Source organism: Gymnoscopelus braueri, assembly GCF_963280865.1.
Source record: "Gymnoscopelus braueri genome assembly, chromosome: 14".
Taxonomy (NCBI): domain Eukaryota; kingdom Metazoa; phylum Chordata; class Actinopteri; order Myctophiformes; family Myctophidae; genus Gymnoscopelus; species Gymnoscopelus braueri.
In genome coordinates this window covers 45229272-45254683 of record NC_137619.1, presented here as the reverse complement: position 1 = coordinate 45254683, position 25412 = coordinate 45229272, and the positions used below count along the sequence as shown (strand labels likewise).

Here is a 25412-nt window from a genome sequence, read left to right as displayed (position 1 = left end):
CCATGTTTGCGATCTCCAGAAATTAATCTATTACCATGGCGCAGTCGTGCAACCTCTCCTCATTAGCATAATTTGCATAAATGATGCAAATGATCAAAATCAGGAAATTACTGCAATTTTCACCTTTTCCAACTTAGATAGATGATTTCAGACTCTCATAGACTCTTAAGTCTATGTTTACATGTTCAGACATTATTACCTTGCCATAACTAAATCATGCAACCCTTTGTCATTAGCATAATTGGCATACATTTTGAAATAAATAAGCTGAAACCAGGACATAGCTACCATATATAGCCAGCCACCACATGGAAGAGATTCCAGGGTGGCAACTGGCAAGCCTCCAACTACTTACCATGTGGAAGACGACACACCATTGGGGAAAGTATCAGCAAAACAGTTCCTGTCAAACAGCATCAAAGATGTCTATCTCGCAAGAGTGGCAACAAATCTCTGGATTGAGTTCACTGACACTGATGTCTTTTGTCTTGCAACCAGATGGTACCATCAGCTATGCAAGCACACCTATGTACTTCATAATCGAGAACAAGAAACAGATTATCAGTAGGGCATGCACTTGGTAAAGGGATGGCGGTAGCCTTACAAGGGTTCCATGCCTTCTCTAGCTGACAGGACATTTTGCTGGTGGGCACTGTACTCCTGGATTTCTCCTGGATTTGGTATCAAACTCCCCAAATTCACCAGAACACAGGAAATTACATCTACTATGAAAAAAATCTGAGTACTGTACTTAAGTACATAAGTATTAGATTGTTTTAATACTTTTTATGTTCACTCAAGTACATCTCCAAGACAAATCTTTTACTTTTACTCAAGTACGTGTCTAGGAAGGCTGTGAAGTACTAGGCTGTGTTCTTCAAAGAAGGAAACCACAGTACACACTCTCCACTGTGGGATCTACGTGGGTATTCAACAGGGGGTCCGTGACCCCTAGGTGGTCCGTGAAGTCACTGCAGGGGGGCCACCCATTTGTTTTTCTGATTTTTTGGGTTTGTTTTAAATGTCTGAAAATATGCATGAATCCAACATACTATTAGCAAATATAAATTGTAAGAAAGGCTGCCCAACTATTAACCCCCACTGTGTGGAGGACAGTCGCAATTTAAGCAACAGGAGATAAGTTAAACAATATATAGTGAAAGTCTAGTGAAAGTGTACATACTTCATATAATTACAAATATTAACGATAATAATTCATAGATAAGCCCTAATAAAAAGCCTGTCAACAGCACCTACTGTAGCAAGTTCACACTTTTGAATGTTACTTGCAAAATGTCCTATAATGTAAACCACACTTCACACACACATATGTCTGAGAAACGTTTATATATCCTTCTTCTGCCGAGTGTTTTTAAAAGTGTTGCATAGCGAGTGCTGACAACTTATTTAGCTATTTTTGTGCCTTTTATACTACTGGTTTTAACAAGAAACATGGAGACTGCCATGTTCAACTAAAACGTTTTCAGACTTTTCAGAATGACAATACAAAGTGACCTAACCTACATTCTATTGAAGGAGAGCAGGGTGGAGAGCAACTGTGGTTCAGCAAGACCGATATTTAAATAGGAGAAGGGCAATTTCTCCTATGAAAGCAAACAGGCAGGTGCTCAAGCACTGGTTGGCTCCTATGTGTGCACCTGATGGAGGCTCTACATGCTACACAGGTCACAGGTTAAACTGCATGCTACACAGGTCACAGGTTAAACTGCATGCTACACAGGTTACAGGTTAAACTGCATGCTACACAGGTCACAGGTTAAACTGCATGCTACACAGGTCACAGATTAAACTGCATGCTACACAGGGACTTGGGAGTCACTAGTAACGTTCCAAAGACATTAGTGCTGAATTGTCAGATGTCCCCTGATCTACATAAAAGCAGAAATACATCATCCAGACGCGCAAACCTATCCATATATCCACCACTTTTTTGAGTTCTTATTTCAACTCAAAACAAAACACGGTAATGGCGGCAGCAGGAGAAGAACAAGCTGAGTCTGATCAGTAGCTGAATCAGCCTGACAAACCTCCAAGAACACCCCATGGCCTTATCTGAAGTCTGTTATGAAAAACACACATGCAGACATAAAAAACATACATTTTCAAATGCTTACTGTGTTTACCGAAGACAAACTACATCACTTACAAGGTTCTATAAATTCATTGTGAAAACATTACAGCAATGTATATATATATATATATAATAATATATATTATCCTGTAAAACATATTCTAGAGCGTTGACTGTGCAAAATTTTGACTAATTACTTGACCCCCCCCCCCTGGATTCTGACAGTCCAATGTTGGCAGCCCTGGCATTGATGGATGATGACGTGGCAGATGGAGATCCTTCAATAACATGGTTACAAAACGATGTAATGGAAGATTCCATCAAGACTTGTGTTCATTTTGTTTGTATATTCACACTTGGTCATCATTTCTTGTTTTCAAACCTTTTATGTGCACTATGCAGTTTAAAATAAACTTAATTTGGTAACTTAACCTTCTTCCTTACACGCTGCTGAAGACTCCTGTGTGCAATATTTCTGTCTCCTTATGAACTGACTGTTTTTTTATTAGTGGTGTCTCTTTTTAGTATTTTAGTTTTTAGTATTGTAGTTTTAGCATTCTTTTAACTAGGAGTAGTTTTTAGATTATATTGCCAGTAGAACGAAATTTCGTTCATTTATGCATTACATGTATATGTTGAATGACAATAAAAACTATCTATCTATCTATCTATCTAAATCTGTGACAATTTTTTATGTTCTTTATTTTACATGAATTATACATTTTTCCATAATGTCTGCAAATGATACTAAAAAAGAAAAGTTGCATAACTTAGTTATTGGAATAGATTAATTTATGACATCCAAACTGACCACCTATATCAATTATTAGCAAAGATACCAATGCTTATGAGGAAAGGTTGCATGACTGCACCATCGTAATAGATACATTTCTTGACATCACAAACATGGACTTAGACTCTTGGATTACCTTTTGTAATGATTTTTGGGCGGTGTAGCCGCCCCTATAAGTGGACCTCATTAGTATTAGTTTCCTGCACTGTGATTGGCCCACTTGGCCCACTTTCCTGTACTGTGATTGGCTGACTCTATTGGCTGACTCTATTCAGCACTGTGATTGGCTAGCGAGACACATGATGACATTAATAACCTATAAATAGGATTATGCACTTCTAAAAATCATTTCTTTTTGGAAGTGAGCTTCCATCACTATGATGACCACTGTGATGACCACACCGCCCACTTCACACTGGGTGTGATTTTTATTCTCTAGTCTAGGTCATTCAAAGTCTACTCCAATGATGTGGATGAGAGAAGTTCATTGGCGAACACAAGATGATGTCTCATTTATAGCAGCATAGAAGAAGAGCGATGCATCGGGAACACATTGAGTCAAGCGTCCAAGTCAACATGTTCTAATTTATTGAAAGACAGGCAGTCACGTATATACATTGACAGAATTTGTGTTGGACAGCCCACCGAAGTGGTCTGGTCTCGTATGGGCGTAGCTATTACACAGATAATAAATTATACCTATATGTGTAAGTGGAGTGAAGTGAAAAGTTCATCAGATGAGATAAGCGAAGACATCGACAGGGCCCCTTTGCCACATCCTGGTTTGTCAAACAGATGTGCTGACGTGAAGCTTTGCGGTGACCCCAAAGGACCCGAAGTGGAGCAATATCAACAGGCTTTCCACCACTGGTGCATGTGGCCCTTCTCGTAGAAGGAAGGCTAAGAGATGACCAGATAAGACATCCACGAATCCTGCAAATAACTGTCACCTCTGCAAACATTGCAAACATTTCTAGACTATAGCTGTAACCACGAAACGTCAGAGTGACAAGGGAACAGGAAATAGGTTAAGAGGCACTGCACCTCGACACTTCCATCCAGGACAGGTTGCACCCCTAACATAAAGAAAGCCAATTACTCTTTCATTATGTCAGTGATGTGAAACTGCATGCATACGAGGAGTTGGGTAGAGAAAAGTTAGGTAGAGGAAAGAGCAACACGCATACATTGTATAATATTCACACCTTTCAAAGTTAATTAGAGGCACAAGTCCAATAATTAGCCAATTATGCAAATTACGCAAACTAAACACAACAGTAGAACATTGAGATATCTATTTGACTTTCTAAGAACTCCAAGAATCAAAACATACCACTCAAAAAAGATAAATAAGTGACAATTACGGCCACCACAATTTGATGGATAAAGTAGGCGTGATCGATTCTATGGCCAGGAGTAATTTTTTACTAAAAATGAATGGTTGGAATGGATTCAGAACCCCCAAAAACCCATAATTTAACATCCCACAAGTTCATATTGGCCAATTTTAACTTTTTAAGTTTTTTGCCCATGGCCCTCCGGGTACCCCAACTTCGATTGGCTCCCATGAGGTTTCCCATGGGAGTAAGGTTGGAACAAATTGAGAGGTGTTAGTAGACAACTTTATGAACACATTTATGTAAAAAAAAAGGCTAACTTTCCATAACTAAATATACAGGATACAAAATACACAATGGATTCAAGCCCTTAGGGTAATCCTTTTAGCACCATTGTATAATCGTAACTATTTGCAAACTGTTAATAAAGTATTCAATCAATCAATCAATCAATCAATCAATCGGTATCTTCCCAATTTTTGGCACACTACAAGTCCTATATACTTTCACCAAGAAACTCCATTCAGACTTAAAAAGAAAAATCAGCTTACTGTGGACACGCATGCTTGTATTTTTTACTTTGAAATGTTTTTGAAATATTTCACTTTAATAGTTTTAAAAGTATAATGGAAGTGGAAATGTTGCATCTCACAACTTCATACTTTCACCACTCCATTCTCAATTTAACAACAATTCAGCTTGCTGTACTGTACATGCATGCTTGAGATTTTTACTTTGAAATAATTTGTAAGAGCAAATTTTAAATCAATCTGACTTTTGCTTCATATCTATTGGTCTCTATTGCCCTATAGTCACTGGAAACCTCTCCATACATGTACATGTACAAAAAAAACATATCAAGTGCTGACCCTGTAGCCACGGATGTTAATTCGACATTAGGAACCTGTGTGCACTGTATTAGTCCGTATTTGCCAGACCCAGGGGTCGGCCTACAGGAGGCTTTGTCGGTCGGTCTGTCGGTCGGTCGGTCGGTCTGTCCCTCTTTTCCTACCCAGCCATTCAGATTTCAACCACTAGGGGTCTGGCAGAACCAGGTCTCCTGGTCTTGTTTTCAATAGATATGTGTTTTAATCCAGTCTGTGCCTGAACGCCATATTATTTCCTCGTTTACATCCTGTTTACATCGAGGGTAATGCCAGCTTTCACCTGATGCGCCCCACCACTACCACCCATTGAGGAATACATGGGGATTTCCGACAGAATCCAACACAGACGGGATTAAAACATATCTATTTAAAAATACGGACTAATACGGTGCGCACACAGGTTCCGAATGTCGAGTTAACATCCGTGGCTACAGGGTCAGCACTTTATAAAAACATATACATATACATGTATGGATATCTCAGATGTCACTGCAGTTGACAGTGCTGAATCCAGGAAGTGTCACCCTGCCTCTTCTGAGGTCAGTCTCAGGGCCTGTATTTATTCGCCGGATAAACCTCTTCTCAAATTCGAGGGGGTGCCACTTATTACTATTACTTGAGTACCATGTGCCCTGTGCCCCACAGCCGTAGTAATCTTCGTAGTAATGGCACAGGGCTGTCTGCCTCATGGAGGGAATGTACTCGTACACGTGCACTTCGTCGCACAGCTCCATCATCAGTGTAATGCCCATAAAGCCAGAGGTAGGCGGGTTGGGCTGGATGTCCACCTGCGTGCTTCCCTGAATCACCTGCCAGAGTTGATCGACGTAGCTGGGGTGAAGAACGTAGAAGGGCTGACCAGGGTTCAGCCTGCGGCGCTCTACATACGGACTGAACAGTTTTCCATGGGCATACCACTGTGTCAAGTTGAGGTCATGAGGGGCTTTTTCCCAGGTCACCAGGGTGACATTCTTGTAGAGAGAGTTGGTGTCGAATTGAAATCGAGATTTATACAGAATCTGTTCGTTCAAGAGGCGAATAGTTGTTCTGGTTCCCACGTCTTTCTCGTAACCCTCTGTTGGTGCATGATTGAACCTTATAACCGCTTCATGGGAATCAATCTCCTTGCCTAGTCCTGAGTGCAGCATCGCCCCAGCGGAGGCCACCATAGCGCAGGTCTTGATGCTGCTTTGGCTCTCCTGCCATCTGTGGAGCTGCTCCAGAGGAATGGAGGGTACCAGACGGGACCAGCCAAGCAAGGAGAAGGGCTGCTCCGATCCGTCCACTGTCCTCAGCCTTGCCTGGGTCTTCAGTTCACACAGTAGCTCCTTTGGGCTCTGGGCGGGCCTGCGGGCGCCCTTGTATACATGGTGCAGTTCCGGCTTGTATACATGGTGCAGTTCCGGTTCAGATGCAGCCGGGAAAAGGAGAATCCAAGTCAGGATTACAAGAGTGCAAGCCAGGAACGCCGCCAGGATCAGCTTACGACGCCATTGCCTCATATTGAACTTATGCAATCTTTTTGTTCTACTGAGTTGTCCTGGACACAGTGATCGGAAGAGGAAACATAGAGAAAAAAAGTATTTATGAATGAAAAGCTTTATTTTGAACATGTTAAAATTAGACAACAAACTCAAATTGTCTGGAAAATCTTCGAAAATATCTTAATTTCAATACATTAATGCATTGATATTAAAAACAAAATTTAATTAATACGTTTGACTTAGGCTACTTGAGTATTTTTAAAAGCATGCCATGCACTTTTGAATAGGCTACATAATAGACTCATATTCATGAATATCTTTGGCTTGACCTGTATCTGTTTGACCGTAGGTTTGACCTGTATCTGTGCTGATTCACTCTCATCTGCATACAGTAAAATATTTTTAAAATCAGTGCTACGGTTAATGAGAAATGTCCACAGGAAGCTTGTTAGCAAGTTGTTGCACTCCTAATGAGTATCAAATAGTAGCCTGATCAAAAGCTACTGGCTAGCTGATACCAATCATTCCATTAGCATTGCTAAAACATGCTAACAAGTCTAGAGTGGACATACTGTATATCAGTAACAGAAGGTCAGATTTTTCTTTTCACGTTTTTGACCAGTTCCTTGGTAAGTGTAATCAAACCCAAAAATGAAAAACTGAACTATCCCTTTAATACAGTTTGCCAACAAATAGCAAAAATCACACAAGTTAAATAAAATCTGTCCATATACAGTAGTAGTATGTTGCAATAGATTAGGTAAGACTACAGTAAGTAATTAATGGTGCATGTATATATTATAACTGTTATTTTCATGATCTAAGACAATTTCATATGTTCTTCAGATCAACATGTTAAGTAATGTAACATGCTTACAGTATGTAGCCCTTACTGGTAACACGTGCTCATAAGGTACCCGTAATTAACGCTTAATTTATGATTACTTAATACATTATTTAAGCGTTAATTAAGCATTAATTAAGCATTCATTCCTCGTAATTCTAACATTAGTTAATCATTAGTTAAGCAAAGTTACTTAATACATGATTTAAGCGCTAATTAAGCATGAATTAAGCATTAACTCATCATGAATTCCTTGTAATTCATCATTTATTAACCTAATTTTTTAATCATTAGTTAAGCAAAGTTACTTAATACATGAATTACAAGGAATTTATTACGGACAGTGGTGGACAGTAACGGAGTAAATGTACTTGAGTACTGTACTTGAGTACAGATTCTGAGGATCTGTACTTTACTTGAGTATTAGATTTTTTTGATACTTATTACTATTACTTGAGTACATTTCCAAGACAAATATTTTACTTTTACTCTAGTACATTTCTAGGGAGCCCACTCCACATCCACACCAATGATTCGCCATGCAACTCCTTGGAACATGGAACTACTTGCAACTACCTGGCAGCCCCTTTTTGACTATGCTTGCTCCTCTTGGTACTCCAACACCTCAGTGTCACTGAAGACTAAGCTTCAAACCTCCCAAAACAAACTGATTCGACTATACTTCTCGGACTGGGGCCCATGACCCACCTCTCTCCCACTCACTTTGCCAGCCTAGGCTGGCTCAGGGTGGAAGACAGGGTTAAACAACAAAAAATGGGAGTGGTCTTCAAAATTGTAAATGCCGATTTGCCCGAAATGCCCCCTATACCCCCTATATATCTGTATACTGTATATACCTCGAAAAAGTGAGTGACACCCACAGTCACGAAACTAGAGGGAGCGTAAATAACAATCTGGTACCACCCACCCATAAAACAAACATGGGCAAATTCTCCTTCTACAGCACAGCCACCAAGGTTTGGAATAGTCTAACCCCATCCCTCAAAAAATTCAGTTCTTTGGGCTCATTCAAAACAGCCCTAAAAACTCATCTTTCTGGAGGTCAAAAGAGGAGCTAGTACCAGTTTCCCTGTAGACAGACGACCCCCTCCCCTTTTTTTTAATATATATATATATATATATTTTTTTAAACGGTTTTGTTGCAAGGAGTTGCGATTTGTTTTCTTCCCTAAAATGCAATTGGCCACACGTCTGCTCTCACACTAGCCGTGTTTCTGGATTTACCCTCCGCTCGCCTCTTTGTTACATCTTGTATGGGTGTATAGGAGTAAAAGTATTTAGTTTTGGTTCCACAGTCATTTCTATGTTTTTATAGGTGTTTCTGCAGGCTTTGTATAACGTAGTGGTTCTACAAGCACATTAGTGCATGCAGTGCAGGTGGTTTCGGAGAGTTACTTCTCTGAAACAAGAGTTACAAGGTCCTGTAAATTCATTGTGAAAACATTACAGCAATTCATTGATATAAAAATTAAGAAATGTACTTCTACTTTTACTTTTAATTGTACTTTAACTATTTTTCAAAGCATGTACTTTGGAATACTTAAGTATATTTAAAAGCAATGACTTTTTACTCTTACTTGAGTAACATTTTGACTGAGCTACTGTAACCGTGTGGAGTTTTAGTGTATGTCTTTGACACTTGATTGTGGTTTATTGTGTCATTGAGTGCAGGTGGAGATGTGTGGAGATTTGGTGAATCAGGATTTGTGAGCCAATCTGATGATGCCAACCAATCATGATCTGGGCCTGCTTTTAAAAGCAGGAAGTTTGCAAGTAGGAAACAGATTTTGTAATGGGTGAGTAGAGTGTGCTCCAGTGTCACCAATATGTTTTTAATACTTATCGTAATTCGGAAGTGAAGTAAGGCTAACTGATTTGAGTGTCACTGCGTAATGATGTTGCACATGTATGTGCACTTCCTGTGTGAGGCAGATTTCTGCATTAAGGTGCACTTCACTCTGCTCACCCGGGTAAGACTGTTTTATTTTATTACGTACACGTAATGTAGTATGTATTGAATTATTTTATTGTTACCCACTGGATGTATTGGTCCCCTGAACTGTTCACCTTGAATGCCATGTCAGGGCATTGTTGAGTGCAGTACTAATTGAGTGTTTATTTTGCAGTGAAACTATTAACCTGATGACTTGGTGTGGTGTGTTCTACCTGCTCTTAATGATGCACCGTATGGAGGCAAAAATGTGATTGTGTTAAAGGACCAGTTTCATATTGGCAGTGGCCTAATTTGTATATATATATATTTAATGTGGAATAAATGTTATATTTTGTCAATAATGTGTCTTCACTAAGCCTCCCAAACCAGTTTTTAAGCTCTGTTTTACGAACCTGTGTTTTTAAAGTTAAAGCCTTAAATGGTTGTTGGTGCAATTCCAACTGGCGTAGTCAGTAGTTTTTTAGTAACCCCTAAATAGTCCATTTGGTTACATTTGGCGTAAGTCGGCAGGACAGCTAGAGCACTGGGTGGGAGCTAGGTGAGGAACATCATGGTGAGACTGAAGGTGGAATTTGCTCTTTTGCCAGACCAGCAATGTTTTAATTGGTTTATCAAAGTATTGTGTATTAATTGTTTGCCCCATTACCCCTGTGTGTGTGAGATGTGTAATCTAGGGGGAGAGAGAGCCATTGAGGCGGTTGGCCTCTGCAGCTCCAGTGCGGGTCCAGGCTTTCCCGTCAAGGGACTGGGCGTTAAGAGGCTTGATCGGGTTGGTTGCCAGGGGTGCACCCCCCCATTCCTAAACCCCCCCACTCCTACACCCCCCCATTCCGAAAAATCCCCCCCCCCCCACTTCTACACCCCCCCACTCCGATTTTTTTTTCGGAGTGGGGGGGTGTAGTGGGGGGGTTTTGAAAACTTGGAGTAAACCCTGCCATTCCGAAAATAAATCCTATCTATCTAAAAAAAAAATGTGCGGGGGGGGTGCATATGGGGCCCCCATATGCACCCCCCCCAAAAAATAAATAAATAAAAGTTTACATTTTTTATTTATTTTTTATTATTAAAAAATAATTGGCCGGTGGACCTGTCCCTGCCCAAGTTGAGTCGAAACGCCCATGAGGAGCAGAGGTGGACAAAGTACTCAACCCCAGTACTTGAGTAAGAGTACAGATACTCCTGGTCAAATTTACTCCACTACAAGTAGAAGAAGCTCAGTCAAATTGTTACTCAAGTAAGAGTAAAACATGTATTGCTTTTAAATATACTTAAAGGTAGGGTAAGTGATATTTTTTGGTTAAAACAAAAAGTATTTTGTTAAAAGGTTAAAGCACTATATTCTGATAGTAATCATTGATAGAGTGTTTGTTCAGTAACAGGAGTCTCCCTGTCTCTCCAGCTCTTTAATAAACAGAAAATACATTTTCCGGTAGGTGTCAAAATCTCAGCCAATCAGGAGAAAGTACCCATTTTTAAGCTTAATTTGTAGTGTTCCAGTTCCAATTTTGCATGCTCATTTCTTAGTGTCATCACTTCCAATTTCACTTGTTTAATCTATATCCTGATTGAGTTCTCTGTTCTGATTGGATAAAATTGGAAATGAAACTGAAACAAAAATGCATTTTCTGTTTAATAAAGAGGTGGAGAGACAATGAGACTCCTTTTACTGAACAAACACTCTATAGCAATGAGTACTATCAGAATATAGAGCTATTTAACACTTATTTTAACCAAAGAAAATCACTTACCCTACCTTAAGTATTCAAAAGTACATGCTTTTAAAAATACTTAAAGTGCAAGTAAAAGTAAAAGTCCTTTGAAGTCCTCGACTACCTCGAGCACTGTCCCGTCCACAGTGGCAATGATGTCCTCTGTGTTAAATACCGATACTTTTGTTTTTTTGGCATAGAGCTTGAGGCAGATCCTCCTGCACTCCATTTCTACTGCCAGTAATAGTTCCCTTACATTCTCTGCTGTGTCCGAGACTCGGGCAATGTCATCTGCATAGTCGATGTCAGTAATCATGATGGGAGTTACTAGCTAATCAATCAATCAATCAATCAATCAATCAATCAAACTGTATTTATAGAGCACATTTTCACACAACCTTAGTTGACCAAAGTGCTGCACAGGTAAAAGCAAAGCATACATCAAATCAAAGAACAAAAACACACAACATGTATAAAACACATAACATGTATGCATAGGAGACACAGAGCGAGATTGTTCATTTACACCTACAGTATGTACACAGAAGGTAGGAAACGTTAGATAGGAGTTAAAATAGGAATATTTAGGAATGGATGTTGTTAAAAGCCAGAGAGAAAAGTTTTTTGTAAGTACTTAAACATCTCGATGGACTTAGCAGATCTGATGTGGGGGGAGATTGTTCCACATGCAGCTCTGCGGCCGTCACCACAAAAGCGAGGTCAGCTTAGTCTTCCTTGGGACCAGCGTGAACCCCAGTGCCGTCGTTACGCGGGGGCTTCGGTGGCTATAGCCACCAATGTTTTATCCAAAGCCACCAATACATTTTTTTTAAATTATATATCTATAACCCTAACCTAACCCTACCCCTAACCCTAAATCCAAAATAAAGTAACAAAAAACGGGGGGAAAAGTACCCAAATCCGCCGAAATCCACGCTGCGCGCGCGTGCATGTGTCCGTTGCCTGGGGGGCTAAGCCCCCGACCTAGTAGAGACCTAGGGACGCCTCTGCCCAGTGCCTCAAAAGATTATTATTTTCTCATGAGGAAATAACAAGAGTCACATGAGTGACACATCGCTGACAAAGCTGCACTCAGATCACATTAATTATATTCCAGTTCTTAATGTACTTTGGTGATAAAGAAAATCTATTTGGTACAAATTTTCAGATCCAGGGCCATCAACTGTGACCTTTTTGTCAAGATACAATAATATTCAGCTTCAAAGATTAGGACATGGAGCTAACTTTAAACTGAGGCCATCTGTTCTAAAAAAAATATAAAAAAATGCATAGAGTAACTGTCATGAAGGGCATTTTGATTACCGTGATTACACATTTCATCAGATTATAAGTAACATCTGGTGATATGACACAATACCTTGCATGCTCATGCTGCATGCATACAGTTGACAAACAGAACATTCTCTCTGTTCAGTGTATGTTTGTGCAGAGACCTGCAGACAATGGCACCAATCCTGTGGGTGCCGGGGAGCCCGAGCACCCAAGGAGAAAGCCGAGCACCCACAGGGAATGTGTCGGTCAGATGACTATTGTGTGATGCTTTGTAACGTGCACAGGATGCATGATGTACCCGCTCTGATACCGTGTGTTATTGTTAACAGATTTCTGTCATTCAAACTCTCTCCCTGAAATCTGCAAAGTCCTTATGCCAGTTATGGTTTCATCATCAGCCAATAATAAAATTGTATGACTTGAAATGTAGTAACAAAAAGGTCCTTTTGCACACCTACTGGGACAGGTGCGTAGGAGCAGGCAGCCAGTGCATGAGACAGGAAAGAATGGTGATCGCGCACACTGTCTTCACTTACAGCAAAAAAGCATTTTATTGCGAGTACAATGTTTCCAAATGACATTCATCAGGTATTTCTGATTAAGGGGTTAAAACTTGGTTGATGTGTGTTGTTGAGTAACCTACCCACCCAACATCAATTGGCATCCATGCCTGCAGAGATGGCGGTTGCAGAGAGGCAGGTGTTGTTTGCAAAGCATATTGCTCTTTGTGACCACATCCTCTGCTCTCATGAGAGCAGAGGATGTTTCATATCTACCCAGACGCACAACCGTTAACTTCACCTTGTCAAAACAAGATGTCTCCACACAAACAACCTTTGATTTCCTATACTAACACATCTGGTCAAAATTCATGTCAGATCCTGTGTCTAGTTGAGACATGAACTTTGACACGATCTAAATGTCTCAATAGAAGAGCAGGGAGACAAAATATAACCGCCCCAATTGTATAAGTTATATTGTATTAACATGCTCTCCATACAGATTGGACAAAATGACAAACTCTTGTTTCAGAGAAGTAACTCTCTGAAACCACCTGCACTGCATGCACTGTAAGTTCTACAAAGCCGGCAGAAACACATATAAAAACGAAAATAGAAATGACTGAGGAACCAGAACTAAATACTTTTACTCCTACCCACCGATACAGATGTAACAAAGAGGCAAGCGGAGAGGGAAGACAGAAACACGCTAGTGTGAGAGCAGAAGTGTGGAAAAAAGAAACAGCCAACCTAAAAGTACTCAGTACTTTACAGCCTTCCTAGAAATGTACTCGAGTAAAAGCAAAATATTTGTCTCGGAAATGTACTCAAGTAAGAGTAATAAGTATAAAAAAATAGTACTCAAGTACATTTACTCCGTTACTGTCCACCACTGATGAGGAGCAGCCACCCCATAAAGGGGGGACGCATGGTAGGAGTCCAGATGGCGTGGAGCTTCCCCACGGATGGTGTGAGTGGTATGACTGAGGGGATGGTGTTGGGCAATATAAATGATATGGGCAGGAATTAAATGTTGTGTGGTCTGGTGGGAGTGTAAATTGCTGGTAGGTCGGTGTGATGTGACTGTCACTGACCAGAAGCAATGGAGGCCCGTCCAGAGAGCAGGACCATCCTGTAACTTTGTTTTATTTTTTATGTGAGCCATGAGGACATGGCTCTGGAAAAGTTGGGGTGGATGTAACCGTGTGGAGTTTTAGTGTATGTCTTTGACACTTGATTGTGGTTTATTGTGTCATTGAGTGCAGGTGGAGAACAGATTTTGTAATGGGTGAGTAGAGTGTGCTCCAGTGTCACCAATATGTTTTTAAGTCACTGCGTAATGATGTTGCACATGTATGTGCACTGCACACAGGAGTGTAACTCCTGTGTGCAGTGCACATACATGTGTGAGGCAGTTTTCGGCATTAAGGTGCACTTCACTCTGCTCACCCGGGTAAGACTGTTTTATTTTATTACGTGCACGTAATGTAGTATGTATTGAATTATTTTATTGTTACCCACTGTATTGATGTATTGGTCCCTTGAACTGTTCACCTTGAATGCCATGTCAGGGCATTGTTGAGTGCAGTATAGCCTACTAATTGTGTGTTTATTTTGCAGTGAAACTATTAACCTGATGACTTGGTGTGGTGTGTTCTACCTGCTCTTAATGATGCACCGTATGGAGGCAAAAATGTGATTGTGTTAAAGGACCAGTTTCATATTGGCAGTGGCCTAATTTGTATATATATACATATATATACATATATATATATATATATATATATATATATATATATATATATATATATATATATATATATATATATATATATATATATATATATATATATATATATATATATATATATATATATTTAATGTGAAATAAATGTTATATTTAGTCAATAATGTGTCTTCACTAAGCCTCCCAAACCAGTTTTTAAGCTTTGTTTTACGAACCTGTGTTTTTAAAGTTAATGCCTTAAATGGTTGTTGGTGCAATTCCAACTGGCGTAGTCAGTAGTTTTTTTTAAGCTCTGTTTTACGAACCTGTGTTTTTAAAGTTAAAGCCTTAAATGGTTGTTGGTGCAATTCCAACTGGCGTAGTCAGTAGTTTTTTAGTAACCCCTAAATAGTCCATTTGGTTACACTACTATATATGTCTATGAAATTAATTCAAGGACCCCAACGGAAACAAGTCCGCAAGGACTTTTTTGGTCATACCTTTTAGACAAAAGTATTATAAATGTAACTGTGTTGTTTTACATTCTTTTGCCTAATAAAATTTTCAATCAATCAATCAATCAGTTGCAAGGAGTTGCATTGGTGTGGTTGACCTTAAAACGGTTTTGTTGCAAGGAGTTGCGATTTGTTTTCTTCCCTAAAATGCAATTGGCCACACGTCTGCTCTCACACTAGCCGTGTTTCTGGATTCCCCCTCCGCTCGCCTCTTTGTTACATCTTGTATGGGTGTATAGGAGTAAAAGTATTTATAGTTTTTAGTTTTTATAGGCGTTTCTGCAGGCTTTGTATAACGTAGTGGTTCTACAAGCACAACAGTGCATACAGTGCAGGTGGTTTCAGAGAGTTACTTCTCTGAAACAAGAGTTACAAGGTCCTGTAAATTCATTGTGAAAACATTACAGCAATTCATTGATATAAAAATTAAGAAATGTACTTCTACTTTTACTTTTACTTGTACTTTAAGTATTTTTCAAAGCATGTACTTTGGAATACTTAAGTATATTTAAAAGCAATGACTTTTTACTCTTACTTGAGTAACATTTTGACTGAGCTACTTTTACTTATAGTGGAGTAAATTTGACCAGGAGTATCTGTACTCTTACTCAAGTACTGGGGTCGAGTACGTTGTCCACCTCTGATTACGGGTACCTTATGAGCAAGTGTTACGCACTTGCTGCTGATTTGTTTGCGGTCATTTTATCTGATAAGTTCCATTCAGACCTTTCTCAAATTCACTGTAAAAACATTGTCACAACTTTCATCAAAGGAAATCATCTTGAAAAGGCTAGGAGTGTAATAAGAAGTTTATATGCTTAACCATATTTACCCTAAGTAGGCCTACTCCAGAACTTTAACTCAAGTCCAACTTTCACTTGAAGTGGAGCAATATCTGACCAGGAGTATCTATGTCTTGACTCAAGTACTGGGATTGAGTACTTTGTCCACCACTGTTTTTAACATTGTTGAAAAAAAAACCTTAGAAAAGGACATGGTAGGCATTTTTGAGGAAAGTTACTTAATGTGTTGTTTCTATATGATTGTTATGTGCTGTATCCATTTCTGCCATATGCCGAGAGCTACGAGTCACCGTTTCGTCATAAATTGAAAAATTTGCATAATGAATCGCCTAATGAAAACTGGAAATGGCTATAATTCTGATTCTAGTTAACTTATGAAGGTGATCTAAGTGTCAATGAGCAAGTTTGTGATATCCATGAAATCATCTATTTCCATGGTGCAGTTATGCCACCTTTCATTATTAGCATAATTAGCATAAATTGTGTGGTAAAACCAGGAAATGGCTACATTTCTTTCTTTTAGACAACTATAAAGGTGATCTTATATAGTGTAAGTCTAGGTTATAAAATTAAGGCATTATTCTGTCATAAGCAAATATTTTCTTCTTTGGCATAATTTGCATGTATTTGTAATAAATGGTTTAGAAGGAAATATAACAATAATTGACATATCTCCACAAAATGTGATGGGTACTAAATGTGTTGTTTCTGTATGATATTTAGGTGCTGAATCAATTTCTGTTTTATAATGAGGAGTAAAAGTTTAGTTAATAATAATAATGATAATGATAATAATAATGGCCAGTTAAAAAGTTTTGATACATCTTTTAAAAATGTACACAAAAATCAAGAACAAAAAAGTGCTACTGAGCCAATTAAAACAAAACTGTGCATTCACAGGCATATGTGTTTGTTTTCTATACACATAAAAAAAAGAACATGCTACACAAAGTGGAAAACAGCTAAATACAAAATGTTCAATGTTAATTGTAGTTTCTGCACTTACATGGCTGTCTTGCATCCAGTGGTGCAGGCACAGGTTATTACAGTAGCTCCACACAAGCTTCTGGAACTGGAGGCAGTGACATGAGTTGAGAAACTCGGTGTCATATTAATTCTGACACTCCCTATTTTCGTTTTTCATGAGCTGTGTGGCTCATGCAGGAAACTCCAAATGAGGAACTCCAAATGTTACTGTTAGGGTATCAGATTCTACTTACATTTAAATGAACAAATTGCTTTCTAACTGCCTTCTAATGTTAGCTAGGAAATCAATAATGACAAAGTGGGTTGGAGATGAATCTCCGTCTACTCAGCTGTGGTGGAAATCCTTGATATCCGATGCTGCCACTTAGTGCAGTCCATGTTTATGTTACAATAGTTCACTTTGTGATACAAGCGCCAAATTTGGCATGAACAATGCCTAGGACCTACTTTTGCAGAAAAGCCCATTAGCCACGCAAAAAAACCCAATATGGCTGCCATTTTCCAAAATGGCTGCTGGCGAAAGACATTTTATGTGTATTTTGACCTGGATTGTGATTGGATTTTGATTATTTTGGTATCAACATATAGTTTTGACTCCCCCCGCCCCCTCCCCCCGTTAGCTACGCGGAAAAAAAAACAATATGGCTGCCATTTTCCAAAATGGCTTCAGGCAAAAGGCATTTTATGTGTATTTTGACCTGGATTGTGATTGGATTATCCATTTTTTTTTATTTTGACATCAGAATATAGTTTTGACTTCCCACGCCCCCTCCCCCCATTAGCCACGCAAAAAAAAAAACAATATGGCTGCCACTTTCCAAAATGGCTGCTGCTGGGGAAGAAATTGTATGTGTATTTTGACCTGGATTGTGATTGGATTTTGATTATTTTGGTATCAACATATGAGTTTTTACCCCCCCCCCCATGTCTGGATCACAAATTGTTGTAATCGTCACATTTGCAGGCACTCAGCTGTGTGCACTGTAGGCCAAAGCGGTAGCACTCGCATCTACCACGACGTTCAGAGCCTTTAGCCTACTTATGTGTGGATGAGTCTACAAAAATAAAAACAACAAATTCACAATGAAACTACGTAATAAGAAAAATTTATACATACAAAAAAATGGTTTTCTATCACATATGTTGCATACAGTATTTCAACTAGCACTGAGCTGAGCGGCTGTGCACATGCGTGCGGGTGCATTTGCGTGTGCACGTTACGCTATTACAATAGAGCTCCACTAGCTCAAAAATCCACAGCACACCCCTGTGCTCACCAGTCACCACATCACCTTCTACAAGTGTCAGCTAGCCGCCCCATCACATTTAAAAAAATCATTTGCAGACCACTGCAAATGATTTAACCATTAAAGGAGAGATCAGGACATTTTAAGTGTTATCCTGACATAAAAAAATTATAAAGAAATATTATATAAACATACATTCTGGATGGTAACCTCTCTCAGTACATATAATGTATTGGCCAGTGCTTTAAAAGCTGTACATAAATAACAATATATGTTTACTGTCGGTAGATTATCACATTAGTCAACTACGGCCACTTGTGCCAGTTGATTCATATGGTCTCTAGAGGGCACTGAAACCTCATTGTTGCTTGGTGCACTGGTGACACTGTGTTTCATGACTTCTAAAGCTTTATTTTTTTTCTTAAAAAAAAATTGTGTTTCAGATGCAACTTTTTTTGTTTACGTGGTCTGCTCTTTTTTCCCTCTACAACGATAGCTCTTTGCCAAAAAATTGCCAAAATATTTTTGGCTAAAGTTCTCCTCAGAAAAGGTGAATAAATAATAGTTTAAGAAATAATAAATTATATTAAAATCCCTCAATCAATCAATCTATCTATCTATCTATCTATCTATCTATCTATCTATCTATCTATCTATCTATCTATCTATCTATCTATCTATCTATCTATCTATCTACAGTGGTTAGCTATTAATTCTTGCGCGATCTTCAAACGGCTGCCCATTGAATACCGTAGGTAACCAGAGGTATAGGAAAGAAATAACAAAGCAGGCGGGGACTTTCTAGACTAGCTGTAACCACGAAACGTCAGAGTGACAAGGGAACAGGAAATAGGTTAAGAGGCACTGCACCTCGACACTTCCATCCAGGACACGAACAGCCTTCTACCATGCGGTTGAAGGCACAAGGGGAGGCTCGCCCCGAAGGGGCGAGGCTTCCCCTATTGGGCGGGCGCGCAGGCGGGGACTTCTTTCCTCTACAATAGAAGAGTTAGGACGTCACATTCTAATCGTAAATGATGTTGTGGGGACTGCGTTTGCCCCAACTGCCACTCACTGCACTAACTTAGCCCGCCAGCCCCGCCCCCTTGTGCCTTCAACCGCATGGTAGAAGGCCGTTCGCATCCAGGACAGGTTGCACCCCTAACATAAAGAAAGCCAATTACTTTTTCATTATGTCAGTGATGTGATGAGAAAAGTTAGGTAAAGGAAAGGGCAACACGCATACATTGTATAATATTCACAACACCTTTCAAAGTTAATTAGAAGCACAAGTCCAATAATTAGCCAATTATGCAAATTACGCAAACTAAACACAACAGTAGAAAATTGAGATATCTTTATTTGACTTTCTAAGAACTCCAAGAATCAAAACATACCACTCAACAAAGATAAATAAGTGACAACTAGAAAAAGTGCTCCTCGGAGCACAGGTCTCCGCCAGGTCAGGTAGGCTATTGTGGCCTCCTGGTGGCGCTATAATAGGCCAATGTGAAAAGGGTGCCATGTCTTCTTGGGCCTTGCATGACAATCGGACACCGACTGTATTCATGATTTGAGGCATTTTGTTAAAAACATTTGTTTTGCTAAATTAGACCTGCTGGTGGCGCTATAACAGGCCAATGTTAAAAGGGTGGCATTTGTTCCTCAACATAGTGTGAATGTGCGTGCAAAGTTTGACCGCAATCAGATGGTGCGTTCATGATTTGCGGAATGTTGTTCAAAACAAGCCAATAATGCAAACTTTAGATGTCAATTTTAGCCAATCAGGATGGAATATTAAAAATCAAACACATCCGTCTTGATCACATGACTATAGAGATCATGTGTACCGATTTGCGTGAAATTTGGATAAAATTGGAAGGAGTAGTATAAAATAATGTGTTTTACATAAGTCGGCCACCTGGTGGCGCTATAAAAGGCAGATGTGAAAAATGCAAGGCAAAGGTTTTTCCTTGACCTTTAGGGAGTGTGCAGTTTGTGCAAGTTTTACACAGATCGGTGCAGTTATAGGTAAAAACACGAATCGGCCTGTTATAGCGCCACCATGAGGCTGATTTAAAACATTTCAAATGGTATTTCTTCCTTGGCCTAATTGGAATGTGCGTGCATAATTTCACGGAAATTGCATGCTGTGTTCATGATTTGAGGCATTTTGTTCAAAACAGAGCACTCCTGCAAACTTTGGAAGCTATTCTTAGCCAATCAGGATGGAATGTGAAGAATCTGAAAGACCCATTTCGTGTAATGACTATAGAGATACTGTGTACCGATTTGCGTGACGTTTGGACAAAATCTGTAGGAGAACTCTCAAAAAATGTGTTTTGCAAAAAGCGGCCTCCTGGTGGCGCTATAACAGGCCCATGTGAAAAATGTGGGGCAGAGGTTCTGAATTGGCATCCAGGGAGTGTGTGTGCACAGTGTCACTGTGATCAAGCCAACGGTGCCGGAGATTAGCTGCTCACAGACGGACGGACGGACGGACGGACGGACACACACACGGACGGACACACGGACGGACGGACAGGGTGGAAAAAATACTCTCTCGCCATGCCTTTCGGCCTGGCGGAGACAATTACGGCCACCACAATTTGATGGATAAAGTAGCCTTGATCGATTTTATGGCCAGGAGTAATTTTTTACTAAAAATGAATGGTTGGAATGGATTCAGAACCCCCTAAAACCCATAATTTAACATCCCACAAGTTCATATTGGCCAATTTTAACTTTTTAAGTTTTTTGCCCAGGCCCTCCGGGTACCTCAACTTCGATTGGCTCCCTAAGTTGGGGTGGAGCAAATTGAGAGGTGTTAGTAGACAACTTTATGAACACTTTGTGTAAAGAAAATGGCTAACTAACCATAACTTAATATACAGGATACAGAATACACAATGGATTCAAGCCCGTAGGGTTTTTTGTGTTATCCTTTTAGCACCATTGTATAATCGTAACTATTTGCAAACTGTTAATAAAGTATTCAATCAATCAATCAATCAATCAATCAGTATCTTCCCAAAACTTTGGCACACTAAAGTCCTAGAAACTCCATTCAGACTTAAAAAGAAAAATCAGCTTACTGTGGACAGCATGCTTGTATTTTTTACTTTGAAATGTTTTTGAAATATTTCACTTTAACAGTTTTAAAAGTATAATGGAAGTCAATGGGGAAATATTACATCTCACAACTTCATACTTTCACCACTGCATTCACAATTTAACACAAATTCTGCTTGCTGTAGACATGCATGCTTGATATTTTTACTTTGAAATAATTTGTTTGTTTCACATCTATGATGGTGTTGGTCTCTATCGCCCTATAGTCACTGGAAACTTACATAAATGTACATACATATCAAGTGCTGACCCTGTAGCCACGGATGTTAATTCGACATTAGGAACCTGTGTGCAATGTATTAGTCCGTATTTTTCAATAGATATGTGTTTTAATCCAGTCTGTGCCTGAACGCCGTATTATTTTCTCGTTTATATCCTGTTTCCATCAAGGTAATGCCAGCTTTCACCTGATGCCCCACCACTACCCATTGAGGAATGAATCAGAATCAGAATCAGAATCAGAATCAGTTTTATTGTCACATCACAGGTTTACAAGGTAAAAAAGTGGGTGAAATTCTTTTTTGTACATCGTTCCCATCGCAACGTTAGTTTCCATAGAAAGAAGAGGGGGGGGGGAGAAGAAGAGGGTGGGGGGCAGGTGGGAAGGAGATCAAAAACAAGAGAGCAACAGAAGGCCAGACAAGTTATCTACATATTTACAAATTACCTGAGATAATAAATAAAACTAAAAAAAAAACTAAACTAAGGTGCCTGAGCATAGCAGCAATGTATTGTACTGTGCATGTTATACTTATACTGTGCATGATAGACAAGGACGTTAAGGTGCTTAAGGAGCACAATAAAAAGACCCAAAAAAAGTCAGTGCGTTATACAAGGGATTAAGGTGCAAAAGGTCAGTGCGTGTCCACCTAGAGTGGACTGACCCTAGTATAATGCAGGGGATTTCCGACAGAATCCAACACAGACGGGATTAAAACATAAAAATAAGGACTAATACGGTGCACACAGGTTCCGAATGTCGAGTTAACATCCGTGGCTACAGGGTCAGCACTTTATAAAAACATATACATACACATGTATGGATATCTCAGATGTCACTGCAGTTGACAGTGCTGAATCCAGGAAGTGTCACCCTGCCTCTTCTGAGGTCAGTCTCAGGGCCTGTATTTATTCGCCGGATAAACCTCTTCTCAAATTCGAGGGGGTGCCAGCTGTAGTCCTGTGGCCCGCAGCCGTAGTAATCTTCGTAGTAGTGGCACAGGGCTGTCTGCCTCACAGAGGGAATGTACTCGTACACGTGCACTTCGTCGCACAGCTCCATCATCAGTGTAATGCCAATAAAGCCAGAGGTAGGCGGGTTGGATTTGATGTCCACCTGCGTGTTTCCCTGAATTACCTGCCAGAGTTGATTGACGTAGCTGGGGTGAAGAACGTAGAAGGGCTGACCAGGGTCCAGCCTGCGCCGCTCTACATACGGACTGAACAGTTTTCCATGGGCATACCACTGTGTCAAGTTGAGGTCATAAGGGGCTCTTTCCCAGGTCACCAGGGTGACATTCTTGTAGAGAGAGCTGTTGTCAAATTGAAATTGAGATTTATACAGAATCTGTTCGTTCAAGAGGCGAATAGTTGTTCTGGTTCCCACATCTTTCTCGTAACCCTCTGTTGGTGCATTATTGAACCGTATAATCGCTTCATGGGAATCAATCTCCTTGCCTAGTCCTGAGTGCAGCATCGCCCCAGCGGAGGCCACCATAGCGCAGGTCTTGATGCTGCTTTGGTTCTCCTGCCATCTGTGGAGCTGCTCCAGAGGAATGGAGGGTACCAGATGGGACCAGCCAAGCAAGGAGAAGGGCTGCTCCAATCCGTCCACTGTCCTCAGCCTTGCCTGGGTCTTCAGTTCACACAGTAGCTCCTTTGGGCTCTGGGCAGGCCTGCGGACGCCCTTGTATACATGGTGCAGTTCCGGCTTGTATACATGGTGCAGTTCCGGCTTGTATACATGGTGCAGTTCCGGCTTGTATACATGGTGCAGTTCCGGTTCAGATGCAGCCGGGAAAAGCAGAATCCAAGTCAGGATTACAAGAGTGCAAGCCAGGAACGCCGCCAGGATCAGCTTACGACGCCATTGCCTCAAATTGAACTTATGCAATCTCTTTGTTCTACTGAGTTGTCCTGGACACAGTGATCGGAATATGAAACATAGAGAAAAAAGTATTTATGAATGAAAAGCTTTATTTTGAACATGTTAAAATTAGACAACAAACTCAAATTGTTAGTAAGTAACTTGAGGATTGTGCTGACAAGTTTGTGTACATTGTTTCCAGTGGTGGAAACCAAGTAACCAAGCACACTTACTTGAGTACTGCACTTAAGTAATTTTCAAAGAATTGAAATGAAATGAAAATAGCTGATCTGCAAGCTCATGATGTGTCACATTGCGACGCGTTATGAGCTTGTAGATCTGCTAATTTCACTAATATTTATATTTTGTTGAACATTTCTGGAAAATCTTTGAATTATTTTCGAAAATATGCATTGATATTCAAAACAAAATGTAATTAATACATTTGACTTAGGCTACTTGAGTATTTTTAAAAGCATGCCATGCACTTTTGAATAGGCTACTTGATAGACTCATATTCATGAATATCTTTGGCTTGACCTGTATCTGTTTGACCGTAGGTTTGACCTGTATCTATACTGATTCACTCTCATCTGCATAAGGTAAAATATTTTTAAAATCAGTGCTACGGTTAATGAGAAATGTCCACAGGAAGCTTGTTAGCAAGTTGTTGCACTCCTAATGAGTATCAAATAGTAGCCTGATCAAAAGCAGATACTGGCTAGCTGATACCATTCATTTCATTAGCATTGCTAAAACATGCTAGCAAATCTAGAGTGGTCATTCTGTATATCAGTAACAGAAGGGCAGATTTTAAAAGGGTTTTCATGTTTTTGACCAGTTCCTTGGTAAGTGTAATCAAACCCAAAAATTAAAAACTGAACTATCCCTTTAATACAGTTTGCCAACATATAGCAAAAATCACACAAGTTAAATAAAATCTGTCCATATAGTAGTATGTTGCAATAGATTAGGTAAGACTACAGTAAGTAATTAATGGTGCATGTATATATTATAACTGTTATTCTCATGATCTAAGAAAATTTCATATGTTCTTCAGATCAACATGTTAAGTAATGTAACATACATATAGCCCTTACTGGTAACACTTGCTCATAAGGTACCCGTAATTAACACTTAATTTATGATTACTTAATACATTATTTAAGCGTTAATTAAGCATTAATTAAGCATTCATTCCTCGTAATTCTAACATCATTAGTTAATCATTAGTTAAGCAAAGTACTTAATACATGATTTAAGCGTTATTTAAGCATGAATTAAGCATTAATTTATCATGAATTCCTAGTAATTCATCATTAATTAACCTCATTATTTAATCATTAGTTAAGCAAAGTTACTTAATACATGAATTACAAGGAATTCCTGCTTAATTAATGCTTAATTAATGCTTAATTAATGCTTAATTAACGCTTAATTAACGCTTAAATAATGTATTAAGTATTAATAATTTAAGCATTAATTACGGCCTGGTACCTTATGAGCAAGTGTTACGCACTTGCTGCTGATTTGTTTGCGGTCATTTTATCTGATAAGTTCCATTCAGACCTTGCCACTCAAATTCAACCTTGTCATAACTATCATCAAAGGAAATCATCTTGAAAATGTGGCTAGGAGTGTAATAAGAAGTTTAAATATAAAGTTTAAATCATATATTTTAAACCATATTTACCCTATGGCTATTTTAAAATGGAAGTAGGCCTACTCCAGAACTTTAACTCAAGTCCAACTTTCACTTGAAGTGGAACAATATCTAGTATCTATGTCTTGACTCAAGTACTGGGGTTGAGTACTTTGTCCACCACAGTTTTTTTTTCAATATGTGAAAAATGGAGATGGCCACGAACCAGAAGAAAATAAGGCTCTCTTATTCTTGCTACGTTCGATTGTTTCGTCAAAGACCCAACACTTCCCAAAGCATAACATCGTTGAAAAAAAAACCTTAGAAAAGGACATGGTAGGCATTTTTGAGGAAAGGTAC

At 39.4% G+C, this 25412-nt stretch overlaps 2 protein-coding genes across 3 annotated transcripts; both read right to left on the bottom strand.

Annotated features, from left to right (window-relative positions):
* Window positions 1-3467: 3467 nt before the first annotated feature.
* Window positions 3468-22412, bottom strand: LOC308100216 (beta-galactoside alpha-2,6-sialyltransferase 2-like). 2 transcript variants are annotated; one of them, XM_080449181.1, is made up of 2 exons: window positions 22358-22412; window positions 3468-6649 (listed from the first exon to the last, which is right to left on the bottom strand). In XM_080449181.1, the coding sequence occupies exon 2, from the start codon at window positions 6609-6611 to the stop codon at window positions 5589-5591; it is 1023 nt and encodes a 340-aa protein (XP_080305307.1). In that variant the 5' UTR covers window positions 6612-6649; window positions 22358-22412; the 3' UTR covers window positions 3468-5588. The 2 variants fall into 2 exon arrangements, with proteins under 2 accessions (XP_080305307.1, XP_080305306.1); XM_080449180.1 differs by lacking the exon at window positions 22358-22412 and adding an exon at window positions 16965-17026.
* On the bottom strand, window positions 22071-25028 carry LOC308100665 (beta-galactoside alpha-2,6-sialyltransferase 2-like; the record flags this gene model as incomplete). The annotated part of the gene is made up of 2 exons (XM_080449731.1): window positions 22071-23460; window positions 24980-25028. The coding sequence occupies 2 exons, from the start codon at window positions 25026-25028 to the stop codon at window positions 22373-22375; spliced, it is 1137 nt and encodes a 378-aa protein (XP_080305857.1). The 3' UTR covers window positions 22071-22372.
* Window positions 25029-25412: the final 384 nt, after the last annotated feature.

Bases quoted from the DNA above. Each gene is read 5' to 3' on its own strand.
- LOC308100216 (XM_080449181.1), bottom strand. From the start codon at position 6,611: ATGAGGCAATGGCGTCGTAAGCTGATCCTGGCGGCGTTCCTGGCTTGC.